The sequence below is a fragment of the Neoarius graeffei genome, chromosome 21 (assembly GCF_027579695.1).
Source record: "Neoarius graeffei isolate fNeoGra1 chromosome 21, fNeoGra1.pri, whole genome shotgun sequence".
Lineage (NCBI taxonomy): Eukaryota > Metazoa > Chordata > Actinopteri > Siluriformes > Ariidae > Neoarius > Neoarius graeffei.
Window position 1 is genome coordinate 41,024,790 of NC_083589.1, and position 24,671 is coordinate 41,049,460.

Genomic DNA, 24,671 nt, shown 5'->3' on the forward strand with positions numbered 1-24,671 from the left:
TAAAAATAAATAAATACTGAGATACTTTAGTATAGAAAGACACTAAATGTCACTGATTTGCATCCATGTTAATGGCATGAAAACTGACCTTCATATGATTCCCCATTCGAAAAAGAACAGTAAAGAACTTATAAGAATTTACCACTGTCTTAGTAGTAAATCCTTATAAATATAAGGATAAATCCTTATAAGGATTTATAAATAAATATATATGCCATGTATGATTTACTCCTGAAAGTGGCCCATTTTGCATTTTCCTCATACAAATTTTTTATGAAAATCTAGTATGTATGAAGTGAACATTGTGCATGGTTTTTACAGATAATGTGTATGATGAATTACACCGTCTTTGTATGCTTCATGTAATATTTGTAGTTTTAAATTATATTTTACAGTTAAAAATGTACATGCCTTTTATATGTAAATCCAACACAAACATATGTGGATTTACATATAAAAGGCATATACATTTTAAACTCATCTCATCTCATTATCTCTAGCTGCTTTATCCTTCTACAGGGTCGCAAGCAAGCTGGAGCCTATCCCAGCTGACTACGGGCGAAAGGCGGGGTACACCCTGGACAAGTCGCCAGGTCATCACAGGGCACATTTTAAACTGTAAAATATAATTTAAAACTACAAACATTACATGAAGCATACAAAGACGGTGTAATTCATCATACACATTATCTGTAAAAACCATGCACAATGTTCACTTCATACATACTAGATTTTCATAAAAAAATTTGTATGAGGAAAATGCAAAATGGGCCACTTTCAGGAGTAAATCATACATGGCATATATATTTATTTATAAATCCTTATAAGGATTTATCCTGATATTTATAAGGATTTACTACTAAGACAGTGGTAAACTCTTATAAGTTCTTTACTGTTCTTTTTCGTATGGGTCACTTCTAATATATATTTTTTAATGCTTTACTATATGGATGGCATGGTGGTGTGTTGCTGCCTCCCAGTTCCAGGGTTCTGTCTTGAACTGGGCTTACTCTTTTTACAGAGTTTCTGTGCCTTGTCTTCCTGTGTCCATATGGGTTTACTCTGGGTTCTCCACTTTACTCCAAACTCCCACAAACTCTGTAGGTGGGTGGACTAGTTATGCAAAAGGAGCTTGGGTGTTAATAGATGTATAATACACCACTCACACTCATAATAGTGCTATTATGCTGTTTTGGTGTCCTGTGGGATGGGAAGTAAAACATCCATCCATCCATTATCTGTAGCTGCTTATCCTGTCCTACAGGGTCGCAGGCAAGCTGGAGCCTATCCCAGCTGACTATGGGTGAGAGGCAGGGTACACCCTGGACAACTCGCCAGGTCATACAGATACAGCTGATACAGAGACAGACAACCATTCACATTCACACCTACGGTCAATTTAGAGCTACCAATTAGCCTAACCTGCATGTCTTTGGACTGTGGAGGAAACCCACGCGGACAACATTCAAACTCCACACAGAAAGGCCCTCGTCGGCTGCTGGGCTCGAACCCAGGGCCTCCTTGCTGTGAGGCGACAGTGCTAACCACTACACCACCGTGCTACCAGAGAATAAAACAGCAAAGTCTAAATGTAAATCTTTCTAGCAACCTAATAACGTCTTTTGCCACAGCACCAGTGGGGATTGAAACCACTGGATTAACAAGTTGTGACCAGTTATGACATTACTGGTGGTGGCGAAAACGATGATGCACTGATAATTGATGGAACTACGAACACCTGCATGATCCAAATACTCATACTGTCTCACTGTAAAGTCTCTCATCTCATTATCTCTAGCCGCTTTATCCTTCTACAGGGTCGCAGGCGAGCTGGAGCCTATCCCAGCTGACTACGGGCGAAAGGCAGGGTACACCCTGGACGAGTCGCCAGGTCATCACAGGGCTGACACATAGACACAGACAACCATTCACACTCACATTCACACCTACGCTCAATTTAGAGTCACCAGTTAACCTAACCTGCATGTCTTTGGACTGTGGGGGAAACCGGAGCACCCGGAGGAAACCCACGCAGACATGGGGAGAACATGCAAACTCCACACAGAAAGGCCCTCGCCAGCCATGGGGCTCGAACCCAGGACCTTCTTGCTGTGAGGCGACAGCACTAAGCACTACACCACCGTGCCGCCCACTGTAAAGTGATTGGCAGCAAATTCAAAAACAACAAATATTGGTAGATATGGCTTAAAATTGGACTGACAGGGAAATAAAAGAACTGTTGGCTGCTTATGTGAAAATGGTGGTGTTTGTGGCCATAGTGACAAATAACTACCTTGGGGGAAATAACATTGCTTTGCATTTATACCATTACACATTTTGTTTTCCACTCTCCTTAGGCAATGAGTCCCAACAATTTCCTCACTGCAATTACTGGTTCCACTTCTCTGGCTAATGTCTGCTTTTATATGGAAAATTGCCTAACAGCAACATCTGGAGCATTCTGGAAACTAGAAGAACATATCTCCTTAGTCACCTAGTGGTCTTGACCGCTGGTGGCATGGTGATGCAGTGGTGAGCACAGTCACCTCACAGCAAGAAGGTTCTGGGTTCAAACCTCATGGCCAACTGGGGCTTTTCTGTCTGGAGTTTATATGTTCTCCCCGTGTGGGTTTCCTCCCACAGTCCAAAAACATGCAGGTCAGGTCAGGTGGTTCCTCTAAATTGCCCACTGATGTGAGTGCGAACAGTTGTTAGTCTCTGTTTTAGCCCTGTGGTGGATTGGCAGCCAGGGTGTACCCTGTCTCTCACCCAAAGTCAGCTGGGAATGGCTCCAGTTTATAGATAAGATTTAATCAGCAGTACAGATAGTGGATGGATATCTGATACTGTTTGTGATGCTGTGGGATATGTCATGTTGCTCACTATCTAGATAATACTTTAACTTGAGCTTTTCACAACAATATTGTGTCTCGTAAAGTATACATCATAGCCGGTCTTGCATGTTTTACACATTTTGTAGAGGTTCGTGCTCTGTAGCATGAAATTAAATACAGTCAGGTGGGAATACATGACACCCATCTCATCTCATTATCTCTAGCCGCTTTATCCTTCTACAGGGTCGCAGGCAAGCTGGAGCCTATCCCAGCTGACTACGGGCGAAAGGCGGGGTACACCCTGGACAAGTCACCAGGTCATCACAGGGCTGACACATAGACACAGACAACCATTCACACTCACATTCACACCTACGCTCAATTTAGAGTCACCAGTTAACCTAACCTGCATGTCTTTGGACTGTGGGGGAAACCGGAGCACCCGGAGGAAACCCACGCGGACACGGGGAGAACATGCAAACTCCACACAGAAAGGCCCTCGCCGGCCATGGGGCTCGAACCCAGGACCTTCTTGCTGTGAGGCGACAGCGCTAACCACTACACCACCGTGCCGCCCCTACATGACACCCATTAATTTAAAATTACCAAGACTGAGTGGGAATGACAATTTGTTATCTATCCCATGTTGTTCTTACCTGATGCATTAACAGGTTTCTTATGTGAAAGGGGTTTAAATGTGGGTGTGCAACGTTGTCCTGTACCCCACACCCAGTGTTACTGAGATACTCCAAATCTACCATGATTAGGACAAATCAATTTCTGAAGATAAATTAATGCAATCACTTTTATTACCAGTTATGCAACAGTTAGTTCCAGCCCACTGATTTAATTGGACAAGTGGCATTTCAAGCGTATTTAGTATAACAGCACTTGTATAGTTCACTGTTTGCATCACTCCATTTGTCTCTGTTCACTAGATAAAATTCATCCATCCATTATCTGTAGCCGCTTATCCTGTTCTACAGGGTCGCAGGCAAGCTGGAGCCTATCCCAGCTGTCTATGGGCGAGAGGCGGGGTACACCCTGGACAAGTCGCCAGGTTATCACAGGGCCGACACATAGAGACAAACAACCATTCACACTCACACCTACAATCAATTTAGAGCCATCAATTAGCCTAACCTGCATGTCTTTGGACTGTGGGGAAAACTGGAGCACCCATAGAAAACTCACACAGACACGGGGAGAACATGCAAACTCCACACAGAAAGGCCCTCGCCGGCCGCTGGGCTCGAACCCAGGACCTTGCTGTGAGGCAACAGTGCTAACCACTACACCACCATGCCACCCTACATAAAATTCAAATTTTAGCAATAATATGTTACACTGAAACTGTTGCTGCAGTTAGTACGGGCTGTCTGTCTACCATAGCAACACTCAATACTATCTAGCTGTGACTTCTTTGGGAACTATTTTAGTTGAGTGAGCAAAAAGAAACAAAGTAATGCACCATATTTTGTATGAAATGTCAGCTGGTGTTAATTTGCACATAAAACTGTTGTATAAAAGCAGTATCACACTTACAATTGTGCTGTTGATTACCTGTGAACCAAACTGATGCCATGCTGATATTCAGTATAACAACACTCTTGCTCATGCAATATTGCTTTAATAATTTGAAAATTGAGCATTAGAAACATATGGTTTTGTAAGTGATAGAAGTTTAATGAGAAATTTGTGCAATAATTCTGTTCACTGAATGCATTTAGTGTCAAAGCCATGAAAAACAGATTTATACTGTGATCAGATGACATGAATTCAGCCCGATTTTGACACGATTTTGTTGTGGCCAACAAATTTCCAGCATCATGCCCAAAAACAAATGCCGGGAATAAAGAATGGGCCTTGTAGTATGACAGAATTGAAGAATGCTGATGTGGCGTCTGGGATACCACATGACACCCTGACGAAAAGTCTAGCATGATCAATGATTGGTCAGGGTCAAACTTATAATGCTGTCAGTCTCCCCACCAAGACATGGCTAGAATTAATGGCACTATGATTACCTAATCTGACATGGTGACCATCGAGAAAGACAAAATTATCGTGTTGTTTGATTCCAGCTTCACAGATTATGACACAAAGACAGGTGTTGGGTTAAGATGTGAAGGGTTTGGAAGAAGTGAATTTTGTACTGTAAAATTGCTTGTTGGAAAATAAACCAAAACTAAAATATTATCAACCAACTTCTATGAGTGAAGCTAAAAGTGTGAATAGACATGAGTGCTTTTTAGAAACTGGCTATAAATTGTGCACTCTATTTTGAATGTCAAGTTTTGAATCTCAGTTTGGATTTCTAAATGAAGGACAAAATTCAGTTTCAGTTCAAACTTCATAATAATAATAATAATAATAATAATAATAATAAATAATGAAAGAAGGAGGAACAAAGAAAGATAGAATGTGTGGGGAAAGAGATGAGAAGATCATGCATATTCTCGGTGAATGCAGCAAGTTGGTCCAGACAGATTATAAAAAGAAACATGACAATGTGGCCACAATGATTCACCGAGAATTAAGCGAGAAGTATGGATTCGATCACAGTAAAAAGTGGTATGATCACAGAGCAGAATCAGCATTGGAGAATGAAGATACAAAGATACTCTGGGATTTCAACATCAAAACTGACAAAGTGATAGAAGCTAGGAGGCCTGATATTGTTGTAGTTGATAAGAGGAACAGTGAAACTATTATTATTGATGTGGCAGTGCCTGGAGAGTGAAGGATAAGGAGGCTGAGAAGATAGCTAAATACCAAGATCTGGCAACTGAAATTAATAAGATGGGGCAAACTCAAGCAAAAGTGATCCCAATAATGATTGGTGCTCTTGGTGCAAAGTGTCTGTTTACTGAAAGACTAGCTTTGCTGGGAGTACACCCAAAGAGAATAGACAACATCCAACAAGTGGTACTAGACAGATGGCAGAGACCAGCTACTGACATAATGTTGTGATATCTCATCTCATTATCTCTAGCCGCTTTATCCTGTTCTACAGGGTCGCAGGCAAGCTGGAGCCTATCCCAGCTGACTACAGGCGAAAGGTGGGGTACACCCTGGACAAGTTGCCAGGTCATCACAGGGCTGACACATAGACACAGACAACCATTCACACTCACATTCACACCTACGGTTAATTTTAGAGTCACCAGTTAACCTAACCTGCATGTCTTTGGACTGTGGGGGAAACCGGAGCACCCGGAGGAAACCCATGCGGACACGGGGAGAACATGCAAACTCCACACAGAAAAGCTCTTGCCGGCCGCTGGGCTCGAACCCAGAACCTTCTTGCTGTGAGGCGACAGTGCTAACTACTACACCACCGTGCTGCCCCCTATTAATAATAATAATAATAATAATAATAATAATAGGGCGGGCGGCACGGTGGTGTAGTGGTTAGCGCTGTCGCCTCACAGCAAGAAGGTCCTGGGTTCGAGCCCCATGGCCGGCAAGGGCCTTTCTGTGTGGAGTTTGCATGTTCTCCCCGTGTCCGCGTGGGTTTCCTCTGGGTGCTCCGGTTTCCCCCACAGTCCAAAGACATGCAGGTTAGGTTAACTGGTGACTCTAAAATTAACCGTAGGTGTGAATGTGAGTGTGAATGGTTGTCTGTGTCTATGTGTCAGCCCTGTGATGACCTGGCGACTTGTCCAGGGTGTACCCCGCCTTTCGCCCGTAGTCAGCTGGGATAGGCTCCAGCTTGCCTGCGACCCTGTAGAAGGATAAAGCGGCTAGAGATAATGAGATGAGATGAGATGAGATAATAGGGTGGCACGGCGGTATAGTGATTAGCGCTGTCGCCTCACAGCAAGAAGGTCCAGGTCCGAGCCCCGTGGCTGGTGAGGGCCTTTCTGTGTGGAGTTTGCATGTTCTCCCCGTGTCCGCGTGGGTTTCCTCCGGGTGCTCCGGTTTCCCCCACAGTCCAAAGACATGCAGGTTAGGTTAACTGGTGACTCTAAATTGAGCGTAGGTGTGAATGTGAGTGTGAATGGTTGTCTGTGTCTATGTGTCAGCCCTGTGATGACCTGGCGACTTGTCCAGGGTGTACCCCGCCTTTCGCCCGTAGTCAGCTGGGATAGGCTCCAGCTTGCCTGCGACCCTGTAGAAGGATAAAGCGGCTAGAGATAATGAGATGAGATGAGATAATAAACTCAGTTCTGTAGGGTCTCACTTTGCTCCACACCTGCAGGGGGCGCGATTCAGTGAACACACACACCAGCATACAAGACTGAAACGGAGGAGGATGAAATAAACACAGCACAGGAGAGAAGATATTAATAATAAATACTTTCGAAAGCCTTTTTCTCACTGCGTTATGATAGGTTTCAGCATCTTGAATAAGTTTAAATTAACGGACGGGACTAAAGATGCATTCCACAGAAGAAGGTAAACTGTGTCTATAATCCAGTGAATACTGATCATCATGAACTGATGATAATCTGAATGGCTGTGTGCGCACAAACTGTACATTGTCTCCCTTTTGTGCCCGTGTTTAGGTGATGCGTTGTTTCTGCGCTGTCTGCTTTCTCCTCTCAGACTGCTCTCTGCAGCCATGTGGCACCTGATCCAGCAGGAAGCAGTTATACACTATGGCATGCTGGAGGAGTTTGTGTCTTTCATCACAGACACTTTCCCTGATCTGCTGAGCTACAAAGAGAAGACTCAGCTCACCATGGGTCTCAGAGCAAGGGTGAGCAAAACATTACTGCACAACATTCACCACCAGAGGCTCCTGGCACGAAATCTAATAAACATAAATCCATCAGAATCATAATTTTCATCCAGTCTGAGGCTACAGTGAACACCAGCTCATTGAAACCACAGCTGAGGATTAGAAAAACACCTGGTGATCACTGAACTCTGAAGCCATCCATCCATTATCTGTAACCACTTCTCCTGTACAGGGTCGTGGGCAAGCTGGAGCCTATCCCGCTTGAGAGGTGGGGTACACCCTGAACAAGTCACCAGATCATCGCAGGGCTGACACATGTGCCCCTTTTCCATCAAAGCAGTTCCAGGGCTGGTTCGGGGCCAGTGCTTAGTTTGAAACCGGGTTTTCTGTTTCCACTGACAAAGAACTGGCTCTGGGGCCAGAAAAACCGGTTCCAGGCTAGCACCAACTCTCTGCTGGGCCAGAGGAAAGAACCGCTTACGTCAGCGGGGGGTGGGGGGGCGAGTTGTTAAGACCAACAACAATAGCAAGACCGCGAAAGGTTGCCATTTTTAAGCGACGAGAAGCAGCAGCTGTACAAACGTGAAGTCATCCATTATTGTTGTTGTTGCTGCTGCTGCTTCTTCTTCTCCGTGTTGTTGCGTCGATGTTCGCGCCAAGGTTTATGCAAATGCAACGACGTAACTGACGTATACAGCGACGTAACTGAAGTATACAGCGACGTAATGACGTGGCTCCCCTCAGCACCCCAAGCTATGGAAAAGCAAACTGGTTCTCAGCTGGCTCGCAAGTTGAACGAGTTGTGAACCAGGCCAGCACCAGCACTGGCCACGAACCAGCCCAGGAACTGATTTGGTGGAAAAGGGTTAATCACATTCACACCTACATTCAATTTAGAGCCACCAATTAGCCTAACCTGCATGTCTTTGGACTGTAGGGGAAACCGGAGGAAACCCACACAGACATGGGGAGAACACAAATTCCATACGGAAAGGCCCCTGTCAGCCGTTGGGCTCGATCCCAGAACCTTCTTGCTGTGAAGTGACAGTGCCAACCATTGTGCCACCCCCACTCTGAAACCAGTTTGAGACAATTTTTTATTTGTAACATGGTGCATTATCATGCTGCAAAAGAAGATAAGTTGTGGCCATGAAGGGCTGCACATGATCAGCAGCAATACTCAGATAGGCTGTGGCATTCAAGCAATGATTAAATATCACACTTTGGGCTTGGTAATACCAATCGTTACACCACCTCCACCAGCCTGGACTGTTGATACAACACAAGATAGGTTGGGTCCATGGATTCATGCTGTTGGTGCCAAATTCTGACCCTACCATCTGTGTGCCTCAGTTGAAATTGATATTCATCAGACAAAGCCATGTTTTGTTTTGGTTTTTTGTTTTTTTTTCTTTCTCCCTGTCTTCAACTATCCAGTTTTGGAGAACTTTTACCTTTTGAAGCCTCAGATCCCTGTTCTTAGCTGACAGAAGTGGAACCCGATGTGATCTGCTGTTGTAGCTCTCCGCCTTGAGGTTTGACAGTGTTGTGCCTTCTGAGATGCTTTACTGCTCACTACAGTTTGTTAAAAAAAAAAAAATATATATATATATAAATAAAATATAAAGCCTAGGTCACAACTGGACGTACGATTTTTTGGCCGTGCGATTTTTGGCGTTTCCCAAATCACTGCGTTTTTTTTTGTTCGTGGAGAAAGACGCACGTTGGGCGTAAGTTTGTCTTGCAACCTGAAAAAAACGTAAGCGCCCGTAGAGTTTGTTTGACATGACAAAGAACCTCTGCGGCCAGTCTACAGCTCGAAAATCAGCACGTCACACGTGCGCCGTCTGTGCGTTTCTTGCGTTTTTTGCACGTATACCGGCCATAGGAGCACGTACAGCCGGTTGTGACCTAGGCTTAATTTGAATTACTGTAGACATCTTGTCCAACCAGTTTGGTCATTCTCCTCTGACTTCTTACATCAACAAGGCGGTTTTGCCCACAGTGGATTTGTCTTTCGTGTAATTTTGTGTGTGAGACACTGTTCTGTGTGAAAATCCCAGGAGAGCAGCAGTTTCTGAAATACTCAAAAGGGCACCAACAACCATGCCATGGTTAAACTTCCTGAAATCACCCCCAACCCCCATTCTGATGTTTGATATGAACATGAACTGAAGCACTTGACCTGTATCTGTGTGATTTGCTGCATGATGCGTTCAGTCTTGTCATATGATTGGCTGATTGGATAACTTTGTGAATGTTCAGGGGTTTCTATTGAAGTGGCCATTGGAGTGAGTACATTTTAAAGTAAAGACAAGCATTACATTAGTATAAGGACATTCAGATAGTCAAGTATCTTGAAAAAAATCATTTAAAAAAATGTTTCATGCGACTCAATGGTTGTACAAATTGCCTACTGTAAAGCAGAGAGACAGTTTATCTGAGGAAGTAAAAATACATGAAAAGGCTGTATTCTGTCCTGCAGCATCCTGTCAGTTTCTTTTTTTGTGGGACTTGATGAGGCTACAACACCTTCTTGGACTGGATTACATTTTTGTCCAAGTGGTTCTGCGCATATACTGTTTGGATAGACCTACACGTTCATAGGTTTTTCTGTATTTTGACTATTTTCTACATTGTAGAACCATACTAAAGACATCAAAACTATGAAATAACAGATGGAATTATGAACAAAAAAGACTTGAAGCAAAATCTATTTAATATTTTAGATTCTTCAAAGTGCGGCACGGTGGTGTAGTGGTTAGCGCTGTCGCCTCACAGCAAGAAGGTCCTGGGTTCGAGCCCCGTGGCCGGCGAGGGCCTTTCTGTGTGGAGTTTGCATGTTCTCCCCGTGTCCGCGTGGGTTTCCTCCGGGTGCTCCGGTTTTCCCCACAGTCCAAAGACATGCAGGTTAGGTTAACTGGTGACTCTAAATTGACCGTAGGTGTGAATGTGAGTGTGAATGGTTGTCTGTGTCTATGTGTCAGCCCTGTGATGACCTGGCGACTTGTCCAGGGTGTACCCCGCCTTTTGCCCGTAGTCAGCTGGGATAGGATCCAGCTTGCCTGTGACCCTGTAGAAGGATAAAGCGGCTAGAGATAATGAGATGAGATGAGATTCTTCAAAGTAGCCACCGTTTACCTTGATGCCACTTTGCACACTATTGGCATTATCTTAACCAGCTTTATGAGGTCGTCACCTGGAATGCTTTTCAATTAACAGGTGCCATGTCAAAAGTTAGTTAGTGCAATTTCTTGCCTTCTTAATGTGTTTGAGATCAAACAGTAAATAGTAAATAATAAAAATACAGTAAATAGCCCTTTTCCACAACTGTAGTAATCCATATTATGTCAAGAACCGCTCAAGTAAAGAGAAACGACATCCATCATTACTTTAAGACAGGAAGTGTCTTTTAATTAATAAAAATAAAGAAAAAACATTGACTTATAAGCTGTGTCTAAACTTTTGACTGGTACTGTAGGTTGAAGCGTACTTCAGACCAGGTTGAATGAATTTGAAGTGTATATGAAGAAGCCCATGAGACATTTCAAAGATTCAGAATTGCTCAAGATTGTTACACTTGCACTCAAACTACTAATAGTGCAATAATGATGGTGGTGGTGGATTGGGTTACACACATTTGATAGTGAGTATTGGTTTTAGGGCTGAATCTGCTCTAAAATTCTGCATTGGAATATGATTTGATTTGAAATGTGAATATTAACGTCGGAAAAAGCCCTCCATCCTGAATACTTCCTATGTTGGAAGTATGCCATTTTACCTCTGACTGTTAAAAAGGACTGGCACTGGATGCATCTTCCAAAAAACTTCACTGTATCAACAATATTAATATAATCCTGTGGTTTGTACAACCAGCACTGCCAGAGCTGTGTTGTGAAAGACCATAGATCTCCTTGGCTCCACTGGAGTGCTGTGGTCACGTGGTTCGAGATGGGTAAACAAACGCCTACACGCCTCATGCGTTTGTATGGATTATCTGTATTCATGAACTACAACGTCTCAGATACAGCTCAAAATGGAACATTATTGCGCAGCTTATGGCTGCAATAACAATTCAACTGATAGTAATCCATCATTTCATTCTTTTCCGAGTGATAAAAGACATCAGGAGGTAAGAAATTATTAAATTTATAAACAAATTCGCATTGTTTGGTAGTTGTATGCGCTGTAGCATTGAAACCTTCATTTACCACACTTTGAAAGATTGATTCGTGATAGTAATCATGGACACTTGTCATTTTATCGAATGTTTTTTGTCCAAATTGTATCACTGGCTGCACTAGTAGAGCTGTTAGCGACCGCCATTTTGGATTTGCGTTTACCCATTTCAGATCACGTGATCTTGAGTCCGAGGAGGTCTATTAATTAACGCCTTCTGACCAGTTAGAGTTGAGTTCACTAGTCCTGTGATATTATGAAGGGGGGAAAGTTTTAAAACCTTGGTCTCTCTCTCTCTCTGTCCCCCCCCAGCTTGTTCTGGAGTTATGTGGCATGGAGATTCCAGCTGATCCAGATACAATTCGGGCCCATTTACAGCGGATCGAGACCCTTATTGCTCTTCATAAGGAACTGGAGGTCAGACATCTCTTATTCAGGCTTCATATGCAGTGACTTAGTGTATGTCTTCTAAGGTAAGATGTAGTTGTAACACTGTTAGACATCTAATGTTAAAGAAACAGTTCAGCTGAAAGATTTTCAAAATTTTACATAAAATATAGCCAATGAACCAAGTTATGTTTAGTTCTTGAATTCAGCTGCTTTAGTGTTTCAGCTACCAGTTTAGCATTGTATAAGCTATTACCGTATTTTCCGGACTATACGTCGCTCCGGAGTTTAAGTCACATCAGCCAAAAAATGCATTATGAAGACGAAAAAAACATATATACGTCGCACCGGACTATAAGTCGCACTTTTTTGAAGGGTTATTCTATCCATAGAATCTGTGATTGTATCTGATAAGCGGCGCGTGGTTACTGCGCGACTGCATTGTTTATTTAATAAACGAACAGCTGAGCAGTGATAACGCGCCCTTTGCCCTGTAAGTAGCCTAGTCTGATTATTTTAAATATCTACTACTATCTTTAATACTATCACTATCGTTATTACTAATAGCCTATATTATTATTATTATAATTAATATTAGTAGCCTATTACTGATGCATTAATCAGTTTGCTTTTAGAATATTTTTACCGGTAGGGCTTATTATCGCCCCATGGCTCTTTCATCTTTGTTATTAAAGCTGTAGTCATCATCGAGGAGTGTCATTCTTCATTTTTGTCGAATTTTATTTCATCAAATCAGAGGTCAAGTAGGCTATCATCTCCAAAGACGGGTACGGTAGTAAAAACAACCGTCTAGTGAAAAAAAAAAACAACAACCGCTTTTAAATCCCCTACTTAAATCCTTAAAATGAGTCATTTAACTCATGTCTTGTGTGATCTGATCTCCAATGGTGAAATAAACCGGTTGTGATGAGTACAGTCTGTTATTTTAGAAGATAAATGTAATATATAATTTAATATATAGACTAATAAAAATTAATATTTTATAATATAATATCACAACATATTACTGTCTGTAACTGTTTGTCACTAAAGCGTTTTCTAAGATCATAATGTCTGATATTATTATTATTATACACACACAATAAGCGCATGTGTGTAAAGTTATAGTAAACCACCCCCCACCTTTTTTTTTTTTTTTGAGTCGCCGGACCCACCCACCTCCTGCGTTCCGGGACCTCCCACTTCACAAATTAAGCACTGCCTAAAATCACTACATAACTTATTTAAATAACTATAGGCCTATCATTAATAATAAAACACAGGTCAATCAAGTTTATCAAGCTGATGATTTCACTCCAAATCAGCAAATCCATTGAATTCCTCATCCTCGGTGTCGCATCTGAACAACTCTGCCAACTCCAGCGGCAGATGAAGCGCCGTTTCCTCTTCTTCTGCGTGGCTGTCGTCAGACTCAGCATCAGCTCCAGTTATTCCGCGGTGAAAAAAAAAAAACATATATACGTCGCACCGGAGTATAAGTCGCATTGCCAGCCGAACCATGAAAAAAAGTGCGACTTATAGTCCGAAAAATACGGTACTTTGAATGTTTGAGTCATGAGTCCATGCTTTAGCCTGGTTATCTCATCTCATTATCTCTAGCCGCTTTATCCTTCTACAGGGTCGCAGGCAAGCTGGAGCCTATCCCAGCTGACTACGGGCGAAAGGCGGGGTACACCCTGGACAAGTCGCCAGGTCATCACAGGGCTGACACATAGACACAGACAACCATTCACACTCACATTCACACCTACGGTCAATTTAGAGTCACCAGTTAACCTAACCTGCATGTCTTTGGACCGTGGGGGAAACCGGAGCACCCGGAGGAAACCCACGCGGACACGGGGAGAACATGCAAACTCCACACAGAAAGGCCCTCGCCGGCCCCGGGGCTCGAACCCAGGACCTTCTTGCTGTGAGGCGACAGCGCTAACCACTACACCACCGTGCCGCCCTAGCCTGGTTATATTTTTTTAATTTTCTTTGTTCTAGTCTGGTGATGCTCATGTGGAAGAATCTGGAGCAAACTTTGTGGCTCTGGTGCAGATTTTAATGAAGGACCCAGCTGAGAGAAGCATCTTCTTTAAGGTCAGATGTGCATTATCGGAACATTTGTAATATTTGTAAAAGATACAGTTTTCTATTTACGAGACTGATATACTGCTTTTTGTACATGAAAACATATCTTGAATAATTTTATTTTAAAGGATGTATATCCCTTGGAGTATGGTGCAAAGTTCAATATGGCGTTACAGAAGCTGATGTGGCTGTTCCTGTCCAGGCTAGAAAATGCTCTCCCACAGCCTACTATGGAGGAGGTATGAAGACAGTATCATCGTAGTAGAATCAAATAGTCTTTATTTTGTGCTGATGAGACAAGAAATAGCAAGTCCATACGTTCATTTTAATATGAAGCTCTTGGGTAGGTTCGTCATGTAAATGGGTATGATCAATTATTTTGCATCAGTGCTGTTTAAGCAATTAGCCGAGATCAAATCACAACTGCAGGGAATGAATTAGATCTGCATTGTAGAAAGTGCCAGCTTTTCAGTTTAGGGCTCTGTCCAAGACGTTTATGGTTTTTCCTCATCTGTTTGTCTTGTTAGGAAAAGAGGTGGCCTTGATGGTGCCATTCGAACACATTCATAATCTTAGGCTACGTTCACACTGCAGGCTGAAGTGACTCAAATCCGATCTTTTCGCCCATATGTGACCTGTATCCGATCTTTTATTGACAATATGAACGACACAGATCCGATTTTTTTCAAATCCGACCCAGGCCGTTTGGATATGTGGTCCTAATTCCGATTCCTATCCGCTCTTTTCATATGCGACTTCAGTCTGAACCGCCAGGTCGCATTCATCCGTCTTACACGTCATCAACAAGCCACAAACGTCACTATTCTGCACTGAAGTAGGCGGCGGGTCTCTCAAAAAAAGTTACAACAACATGGCGCATAATCACGGGCGCAGATAGAGGGTGGGACTCGTCCCACCCAGATTTAAATTCACCTCGTTCGGTCCCCCCCACTTATAGGGAGGAAAAAACGTCTATGCTGTCTTTCTTTGCATAAGGCAAACCTCACGGAAAAATCAAAAGACTAATTACCATTCGGTTTATTGAGGTGCACAGCAGTATATACATAGTTGCAACAACTCACATAAAACAAAGACTGATATTCGGTTGGTTGAGCTGCGCAGACTGCACAGGTTGCGAGCTCGAGCTTGGTTGCTATGGTAACCCACAACAAGTTTGACAGGCATATCGGGGTTGGGGTTGGTTTGCTGGCAGCTTTGTCCCTCCCAGTTCAAAAAACGTATCTGCGCCCCTGCGCATGACATCAATGTGAGGGACGCTTCGGGCTGTGAAGGTTCTGAATCTTCTCAATGGAAGGACGCAGAGGTTAGGGAGCTGATTTCCATTTGGGGGGATACAGCTATTCAAGCTAGATTGGATGGATCATACCGCAACCGGGCGGTTTTACTTCCGTAAACACTGGCCATGCTCACTGCGTGTGACGTCGTCGTATCCTGCAATGCGCATGCGGAACACTTTTAGGTCGCTTTTCGTTCATACTGAGGATCACATACAAGTCGCATATATTTGTTAATGTGAATGACCTCACAAAAAAATCGGATTTCACAAAAAAAATCGGAATTGAGCATTAAGCCTTGCAGTGTGAACATAGCATTAGTTTTGAACCATTCCAGCTCAGCTTTAACAGAATTCTCACGGTCATTGTCTTGTTGGAAGGCGAACCTCCGCACCAGTCTCACAGTCTCAAGTCTTTTCCATCCATTTTGCCCAAACTCTCAACCCTGACCAGTTTGCCAGTGGCTTCTGATGAAAGGCATTGATGCAACATGATGCGACCACCACCATGTTTCACTGTGGGAATGGCCATCTTGGTGGTGAGCAGGGTTGATTGTTCTGCCAAACATAGTGCTTTGTGAATACTTATGTAAGGCACTGTAGGTTAGACCAGGGGTTCTCACAGTGGGGTATGTGATTTTTGTTATGTTGCGATCGTGGTCGAAATCACAAACTGTTATATTGCGTTCTTATAATTAATGACCTATTTGATTGATCCCTTGACTCAAGTGGGTTCAAGCCAAACTTCAGTATCTTAAGAACAAAAAGCCTATAAATAGTGTGAACTTGGACATGTTGTGTTCTGTTGGTGGAAAGTTCAGGAATTTAAAGCTCTGTGGCTTTAAAGGAACAGTCCACCGTACTTCCATAATGAAATATGTTCTTCTCTGAATTGAGACGAGCTGATCCGTACCTCTCCGAGCTTTGCGCGACCTCCCAGTCAGTCAGACGCGCTGTTACTCCTGTTAGCAATGTAGCTAGGCTCAGCATGGCCAATGGTATTTTTTGGGGCTGTAGTTAGATGTGACCAAACTCTTCCACGTTTTTCCTGTTTACATAGGTTTATATGACCAGTGACATGAAACAAAGTTCAGTTATACAAATTGAAACGTGGCGATTTTCTATGCTATGGAAAGTCCGCACTATAATGACAGGCGTACTAACACCTTCTGCGCGCTTCGACAGCGCATTGATACCTTCACTCAATTCAGAGAAGAACATATTTCATTATGGAAGTACGGTGGACTGTTCCTTTAATACATAGACATTGCGCTGTACTGTAGAAAATGTCTACAAAAATATTGTAGACATTTAAATAAAGAGGCTGCTATTTTTTCATGGAAAAGGGTGAGTGGAATTGATTGATTTTACATAGAAAGGGAGCATGAGGCAACATGGAGCAAGCATCAGTAATAGGATGTGGTATTTTCACTAAGAGGACACTGAGGTGGGCGGCACGGTGGTGTAGTGGTTAGCGCTGTCGCCTCACAGCAAGAAGGTCCTGGGTTCGAGCCCCGGGGCCGGCGAGGGCCTTTCTGTGTGGAGTTTGCATGTTCTCCCCGTGTCCGCGTGGGTTTCCTCCGGGTGCTCCGGTTTCCCCCACAGTCCAAAGACATGTAGGTTAGGTTAACTGGTGACTCTAAATTGACCGTAGGTGTGAATGGTTGTCTGTGTCAGCCCTGTGATGACCTGGCGACTTGTCCAGGGTGTACCCCGCCTTTCGCCCGTAGTCAGCTGGGATAGGCTCCAGCTTGCCTGCGACCCTGTAGAAGGATAAAGCGGCTAGAGATAATGAGATGAGATGAGGACACTGAGGTTTTCACCACTGATTATCATGTGGATATTTTCCTCAACAATAGATTGCACTGCACAATCTAATAACACACTTATTCATAACATAATACACACACTCCATAGAATTAAATATCATTTCACAAAAAAAAATGAATTCCTAAATTGTACTGATTGCATTTATTACCACTGGGTCATAGCCCAGGGATGAGATGGCTATTGCGTTTTTCTGAAGAATAACGTCATGTTGGAAAACAAATACATAGTCAGTGATAGACTGACTATTGTTCCAGTTGGTGTTGTGACTCACTGGAATTTTAACTGAAACAGTGACTATGAGGATAAAGTGCAGATGATCAGCATGCATGCCAGGTGAACTGTGTAAACCCCTTTTTATACATGCATTCACTCATAATAAAAGATATGGAAAATAATTTAAAAGGCTGAGCAAAGCCCAGTTAATTAAGAAGCGGATTAAACTTTCCTGGCTTTGACTATATTTTTATTGTTTTCCATCTTTTTCCCCCCTTCCAGGCTGCCCATATGCTCAGCACTGCCCCTTCAGTCATGGAGGAATGTTTTCAGTCTCTCTCACAACCTCAGCAAATGAGAAACCTTCTTAAATACCAAAGAGAAACCAATGTAGAAATGAAAGGTGATCCCCCCCCCCCCCCATTTTTTTGACCTGAAACTGACTTTTTCTCTTGTTTGGCTTGGTCAAGACCCTATATATTTTATATAGCAAGGGTGAAAATTAGATTTAAAAAAGCTTTCTTTTTAAAACTGTTGTTGAGTTTTTGTGTTTGTTTTTTTCCCAGATATTTACATTTTTATCTTTAATTCCTCTTTTCAGAAACTACACAGTCATGGTCCACTGCTGCTGCTGATTGCATACTTTCCTGTCTTGGCAGTCCTCGATTAGCACAAATTTTTCTCAGAGAACAGACGCCTCTAAGCACACAGTCAGAGTTGGTGCTTGACGACGTCCCTTCATATTGCCAAGAGGTCCAGGTGGAATCGGTGGTTATTACCCAATACATTGAGAATGAGCTGGAGACGAGCACGTCTGAGGAAAATGATGGTAGCATACAATATGATGCACAAGAGACCAAAGAATATGGTCCAGCAGACACTAAAAATTCCAGTGAAGTTGTTTATGAAGAGATTGAATCTATGGACTTGTGCACTGTGGACACTGATTTGGATGAGAGATCTGAAAAGCAAGATCCTGTCGAAGTGAGTATTGTGGACATGGAAGCTGTTGATGGGAGACAGGAATCCCTAACTCAAGAAGAGAAGGGAATGGTGACGAATCAGAAGGAAGCAACAGATTTGATTAGCCTGTGCATGATTAAACAACCTTTTGTTAAACTGGAAAGGCTTGACCTTTCTGGTAGACAGTGTTATAAGACTTTTAATCCTGGAGCACCAAAACGAGGTCAAGGCCGGCAAAAGAAAGATCCCCAAAATAAAACAATGTGCAGGAAGAAGCGGGAAGAGAAAAAAGTTATGGTTCCAGCTGCATCAATTAACAAGTATGGCATAATAATAATAATCATCACCTTGCATTTTTTGAAAAAGAAACATACATACTTTTTCTGGTGACCTTTTTTTCTTTACCTATTCTGTGCAGGCCTACAAGATTCAAAAATGGCATTTCCAGCATTGTTCCAAAGTTAAAGAAGACATGTAAGAAGCATTTGATCACTCTTCATACTTATAACCATTTGGTCATAACAATGCTTGGGTTAAGATAACAAATATGAGCCTGCTTCTACAGCACTTTTATACTAATAAAAGAAGGTGGCTCATGTAACATGCACAGTGTAATCATAATAATATTGTTACTTCTGCCAATTGTACCAGCTAGCTTATCTGTCTAGAGCTATGAACAACAAAAATAAGAATGATTTTCTATATTTGAGGATTCCATTCCCATGAGATTACAATGTGTGCTGGCAGTTCAAGAAAAAAAATGTCGAGCATGAAAGCAGCCTGAGAGCTTGAGAAGGTTTCACTTACGAGTATGGTATACGGAGCTGCTGGTACAACCTCTTGTGCTCTTCGGTGAAAAATCATTGTAGGAGGTGAAACGTATTACATTTAGAAGATGGCTTTGGACAATTAATACAAACGCTTTTGTTATGATGGCTGAGGACTACAATTGTCATGATAACTTTCAGACTGTAGTTGCCATGAACAGTTTTGCACTCAAATCTCCATCAGTGGGGCGGCACGGTGGTGTAGTGGTTAGCGCTGTCACCTCACAGCAAGAAGGTCCGGGTTCGAGCCCCATGGCCGGCGAGGGCCTTTCTGTGTGGAGTTTGCATGTTCTCCCCGTGTCCGCGTGGGTTTCCTCCGGGTGCTCCGGTTTCCCCCACAGTCCAAAGACATGCAGGTTAGGTTAACTGGTGACTCTAAATTGACTGTAGGTGTGAGTGTGAATGGTTGTCTGTGTCTATGTGTCAGCCCTGTGATGACCTGGCGACTTGTCCAGGGTGTACCCCGCCTTTCGCCCGTAGTCAGCTGGGATAGGCTCCAGCTTGCCTGCGACCCTGTAGAACAGGATAAAGTGGCTAGAGGTAATGAGATGAGATCTCCATCAGTAAAGAGTTGATAACTTCAACAAAATAGACTTCATGTTAAAACTATAATGAATTTCCTGGTTACACAGTTGTACTTTGTGACTATTAGGACACAGTTATAAAAGCGAGTTAGTTATAATTGCGCTCTCTGTTATCACCCAAATGTAGATGGGTTCCCCTTTTGAGTCTGGTTCTTTTCAAGGTTTCTTCCTCATGTCGTCTCAGGGAGTTTTTCCTTGCCGTAGTCACAGCATCGCCTCAGGCTTGCTCATCAGGGATAATTTTATAAATTCATATGTTTAAAATTTATATCTGGACTTTATATATTTCTGTAAAGATACTTTGCAACAATGTCTATTGTTAACATAGTGTAGGTGCAATAGGTTTATCGAGTCAGTCTCATGCAAAAAGGGATCAGTCTCAAATTCATTAATCATTAATTCAAGTGTGTAATAGTTTATAGCTAAACTATTAAAATCAATGGAATAACTTAGTGGTGATGCTGTGAATATTGTAGCTCTAATATAATACGTTTACTCTAGATCTATAACATTCATATAACAACCAAATGGGCGAAGGCAATTAGAATACTTGTTTGGCAGAGGTTGGCACTCAGTGAATATTGTAGCAATAGACAGGACAGTTTACTCCAAAGGTACCATTTATTGAAATAGCTGACATGAATTAGCAAACTAATACTGATCAGATATAGCAACAATAGCAGCCAAGGAATACTTCAATATAAATGGTGATACAATGTATACAAGTAATAATCAGTAGTGTATAAAGCAATAGTCAGTAGTAAGTAGAACAATAACCAGCAGTAAACAGGATGTGAAATCAGCAGTGAATATGATGATAACCAAGGCACTAATGGTGATCAGAAGTAATGGGCTATATGCAAGTGTTACAGTGTAGGGGCGAGTGAATGTTAAAATGTGAGAGGGAAAATCACGTGTTTGTGTGTCTGTGTGTGTGAGTGTAGGCGTGCGTGTGCGCAGCTGCGCACTAATGAGATGAGGAGGAGCTAGGGAGAGACAGCGTGTGCAGGCGCACGACAAAGAGGAGGGGAGTGAGGGAACGAGGCTGTGTGCAGCGCGTGTGTGGGAGATGGGTGTGGTATGTGAATATAGTGCATGGGCCTTTGTGCTAGGCGCCGCCTAAAGGGGGGGATGGGCAACAATGAGAGCGCACGAGGGAGAGTAACAAAAGATCTGTAACTCAAGCGCTAGTCTCAACTAGGCCTTAAACCCAAACTTCTACCCAACCCTTAGCTAATCCTGAAATCCCAACGTTGAGGGGTGTAGCGTGGCGGAGGGAGTTAAAAAGAGAGAGAGAGAACGAGAATGCGTGCATGATCTAACTAATATGAATGGTAAACAAAGCAAATCAAACAACACGCGGTCTAAAACCGACTGTCATGTGAATCAAAATGCATACATTTAAACCATGAATGAATTCAAATAAACAACACTCTTCGCATTAACTAGCCACAGCTAAGACTAACAATTGCCCAGATGCCAGCCTTACTTGAGATTGCTCTTGCTTGGCGATTGAAAGTGCGCCGTCTGTTATCTGAAGACAGCGCGGAGCGCAGGTCCAGGGAGAAAACAGTTCTGTTCCTTTTGCTTTTACAGCTCGTCAGCTGAAGATCTTCGGTGTCCCATCGGTCGTCCGATGATCTGGAAGGAATCTTGCTTGTAGTTTGTCGACGCTGCGAAAGGGAAAAGGGATCCGGTCGCCTTTTCTCTTTAAAATACTGCGTGGGCTGCAGTAACTCACTGGTTCAGTTATTATTACAACTATGCGAAGATCAAATATATTGAACTTTGGCTAAAGGTCCGGTATCAATAGCACGTTCTTTGTTCCTCTTTAGCACAGATACAACGACGTCTCTTTCACGCATGGGGATCCACCGCCAGAGAGAAAGAATTTCGATTCCGCCGCGGGTTTTAAAGCACAGTTGTGACGTCACTGTATTTGGTATCCGGTATCATCTCTGTATCCAATACCATTACAGGGAGTCAGAAGAATGGGCGGAGATAGAACATGGCATCGAGTACAGGGATTGTTGTGTTCAATGCTGTAACAGTGGAAGGGGAGAAGATGGGCCATAAAGTGAAGCAGGGAATTGTGGGTACTATGGCTACGGCATGGCAGCCCCCCTACAATAGTAATACAAATAAAACTGATTTGACATGTAAAGCCACCAGGTAAGTGAATGCTTCGATGCTCTTGTCCCCATGGCTTGCTCAGAAAATCTCTAACTGTAGACCTGATACTAAAGCTAGCCTATTTATTATATGGATAAATGTATTTTTGCTCATTTTTGCTTCCTGTGCTAACAAACTGACACATCGAATTAATATTTCTGATTCTCTGCTTTAATAGATGACAGGTAAACACTGGTGATGATGTATTAGTCTCAAATATAGCAGTTATGTTGAATAAAAACCTTGGGTTTTGTCTATCCCTGTACTGTATTGCATGAGTTACCTTACTAAAATCAATGCTTGTGTTTCCAATCTTTGCATGTTTCCTAGATACAGTCGTGAAAAGGGCATCTGGGGAATATGGCTGCTCTCTTTGTTCCTTCCAGGATGGTGAGGAGATCCAGCTACACCACCACCTCACTGTTTATCATCCAGAAGAATACAAGCGACTTTGTGTGGCTGAAGAAGGAAAGGACCTTCAGGACATTGTGAGTGCACATAATGAATCAGAAACCCAGAAAAGCCCTGACAGTAAAGTTCGGTCCTACAGAGGAGTACCGGTCTGTAAAACATGCCCCACTTGTGGCAAGACATTCACTCGAAGCTCAGATATGAGAAGACATCAGGTGTCTCATACAGTGGATCGTCCTTTTGTATGCCGGTATTGCGGTAAGACCTTCAGGTACACCTTTGATTTGAGGAGACATCAGCAGCGTATGTGTGCACATAGAGATTATGTGGTGGTGTACCAGAGAAAGGGTGAAGTCACAGAGGATGGAAGTGTAGAAATCAAGGTGGATGATTCAGGAACTGTGTGTCAGGATCTCCACAACTCAGCCAAATCTAGTGAGAAAGCAGAATGTTTAAGTTCAGACTCGGTCATAAGTATTGGCTCTGGAATTCAGCCCAGCTCCCTGATGTCTGTAGAGAAGCTTGCTGTGAGTGATGTATCAGAGCCCACACATAGTTCAAGCTCAGTTCCGGTCAACTCGCACTCAAGACGTTACTTAAGATCCCCTTCATCTAATCATCCTCATAAGTGCTCTCAATGCGGCGAAGGCTTCAAGTATTCCTATAATCTCAAAAAACACGAAGATGTTTGTGAAGGAAAAAGTCAGTGCATGGGTTCAGCACAGCGCCTTTCCAAAGAGCAAGAGTCTGACACATCGGAGTCTGGCATCGGTGTCTCTCCAGATCTTTCACTTCAAGAAACCTTATGCTCGGATGAGCAAGAACAACAGGAGAATGCTGGTCAATCCACAAAGACCGATTCATTTCTGACCTGCGGTCAGTGTGAGAAGAAATTTAAAGACACTTATACACTAATAAAGCATAAGCAAATTTGTGCCAGAAGTGAGCGATGCTTCAAGTGTGTGAAATGTGATGCTTTGTTCAAGACGGTGCTTGATGTCCAGAAGCATACGCAAATTCACTGGGGGGAGGACCCGCTGCAGTGTTCCCACTGTGGTAAGTACTGTCTGAGTCAAAGTGAATTATCAAAGCATACATTGGTGCATGAGAAGGAGAGCAAGCATCCCTGCACTTTGTGCTCCGAGACTCTCGAGCGTCTCGATTCCCTGAGGGAGCACTACCTCAACGTCCATGATTTCAGAGGACCCTACCAGTGTTCTAAGTGTGATAAAACTCACACAGACCTCAAGGCTATAGTTAAACACATGAAGACGCATAATGAGGAGCGGCCTTACCAGTGTTCTCATTGCTCGAAGAGCTTCAAACAGCGCAGTGCACTCGCCACACATGCAAAAATTCACTCTGGTGACAAACCTTTCCTCTGTGAGGAGTGTGGGAAATGCTTCAGCAGCAACATCAGTCTGCAGAGGCACTCAGTGTCCCACAAAACGGAACGACCGTACACTTGTCCTCAGTGTAAAAATCGCTTTAAAACACATTACGCTCTCCGTAGCCATTTGCTCAAGCATACGACAGGAGCGAGCGTTCCCTGCGAGTTCTGCGGGAAGATGTTCTTCCGAGCATCTGCGCTGCACAGACACCACCGGACCCACACGGGAGAGAGGCCGTACAGCTGCTCTAAATGTGGCAAGACCTTCTTGACCAATGGTGAGGTTGCGAAACACATGCGCTATCATACCGGAGAGCGGCCCTTTCGGTGCATACTATGCTCGAAGACCTTCACGCAGACGTGTTACCTGAACGTCCACATGCGAATACATACAGGAGAGCGGCCTTACACGTGCAGCATTTGTAAAAGAGCCTTTGTTTGCAGTACACACTTAAAAAGACACATGTTCGTGCATACGCAGGAAAGGCCATTCAAATGTGACTGTGGAAAGGCTTTTAATCAGGCACATCCTTTAAAGGTGCACCAGAGAAGTCAATGTCTCTTGCCAAAGAAACAGCTTTAATTAAACATCTTGGATTCTGAGTCTTTTGTCCCAGATACACTCAGACCTTTAAAGACCCACAGCCATATATAATGCATCTCGGGTTGCTACCTGGTTTTCTTTATGTCTCCTTTAGCTGCAGAATAGGATGTGTTTTATTGTAGATGCTTGAAAGACTCAGACAAACTTTATTCATCCTCAAGATAATATATTAGATATATATTAGAAGTTTAATATATAT

General features: G+C 43.0%; 1 protein-coding gene across 5 annotated transcripts in view; it reads left to right on the forward strand.

The window, feature by feature from the left end:
• LOC132869744 (zinc finger protein 271-like) overlaps window positions 1–24,671 on the forward strand; it is a 46,500-nt gene that overhangs the window by 20,199 nt on the left and 1,630 nt on the right. Inside the window, exons 1-9 of one of the 5 annotated variants that reach the window (XM_060903126.1) lie at window positions 7,075–7,235; window positions 7,386–7,539; window positions 12,013–12,117; window positions 14,098–14,193; window positions 14,313–14,423; window positions 17,804–17,924; window positions 18,123–18,804; window positions 18,903–18,958; window positions 22,398–22,555. In XM_060903126.1, coding sequence (XP_060759109.1) covers window positions 7,165–7,235; window positions 7,386–7,539; window positions 12,013–12,117; window positions 14,098–14,193; window positions 14,313–14,423; window positions 17,804–17,924; window positions 18,123–18,804; window positions 18,903–18,958; window positions 22,398–22,555 — 1,554 coding nt within the window. In that variant the 5' untranslated portion in view covers window positions 7,075–7,164. Of the gene's footprint in view, window positions 1–7,074; window positions 7,236–7,345; window positions 7,540–12,012; window positions 12,174–14,097; window positions 14,194–14,312; window positions 14,424–17,803; window positions 17,925–18,122; window positions 18,805–18,902; window positions 18,959–22,397; window positions 24,457–24,671 lie in introns of those variants that run through there. The other 4 variants (XM_060903122.1, XM_060903123.1, XM_060903124.1 and 1 more) reach the window with 4 other exon arrangements.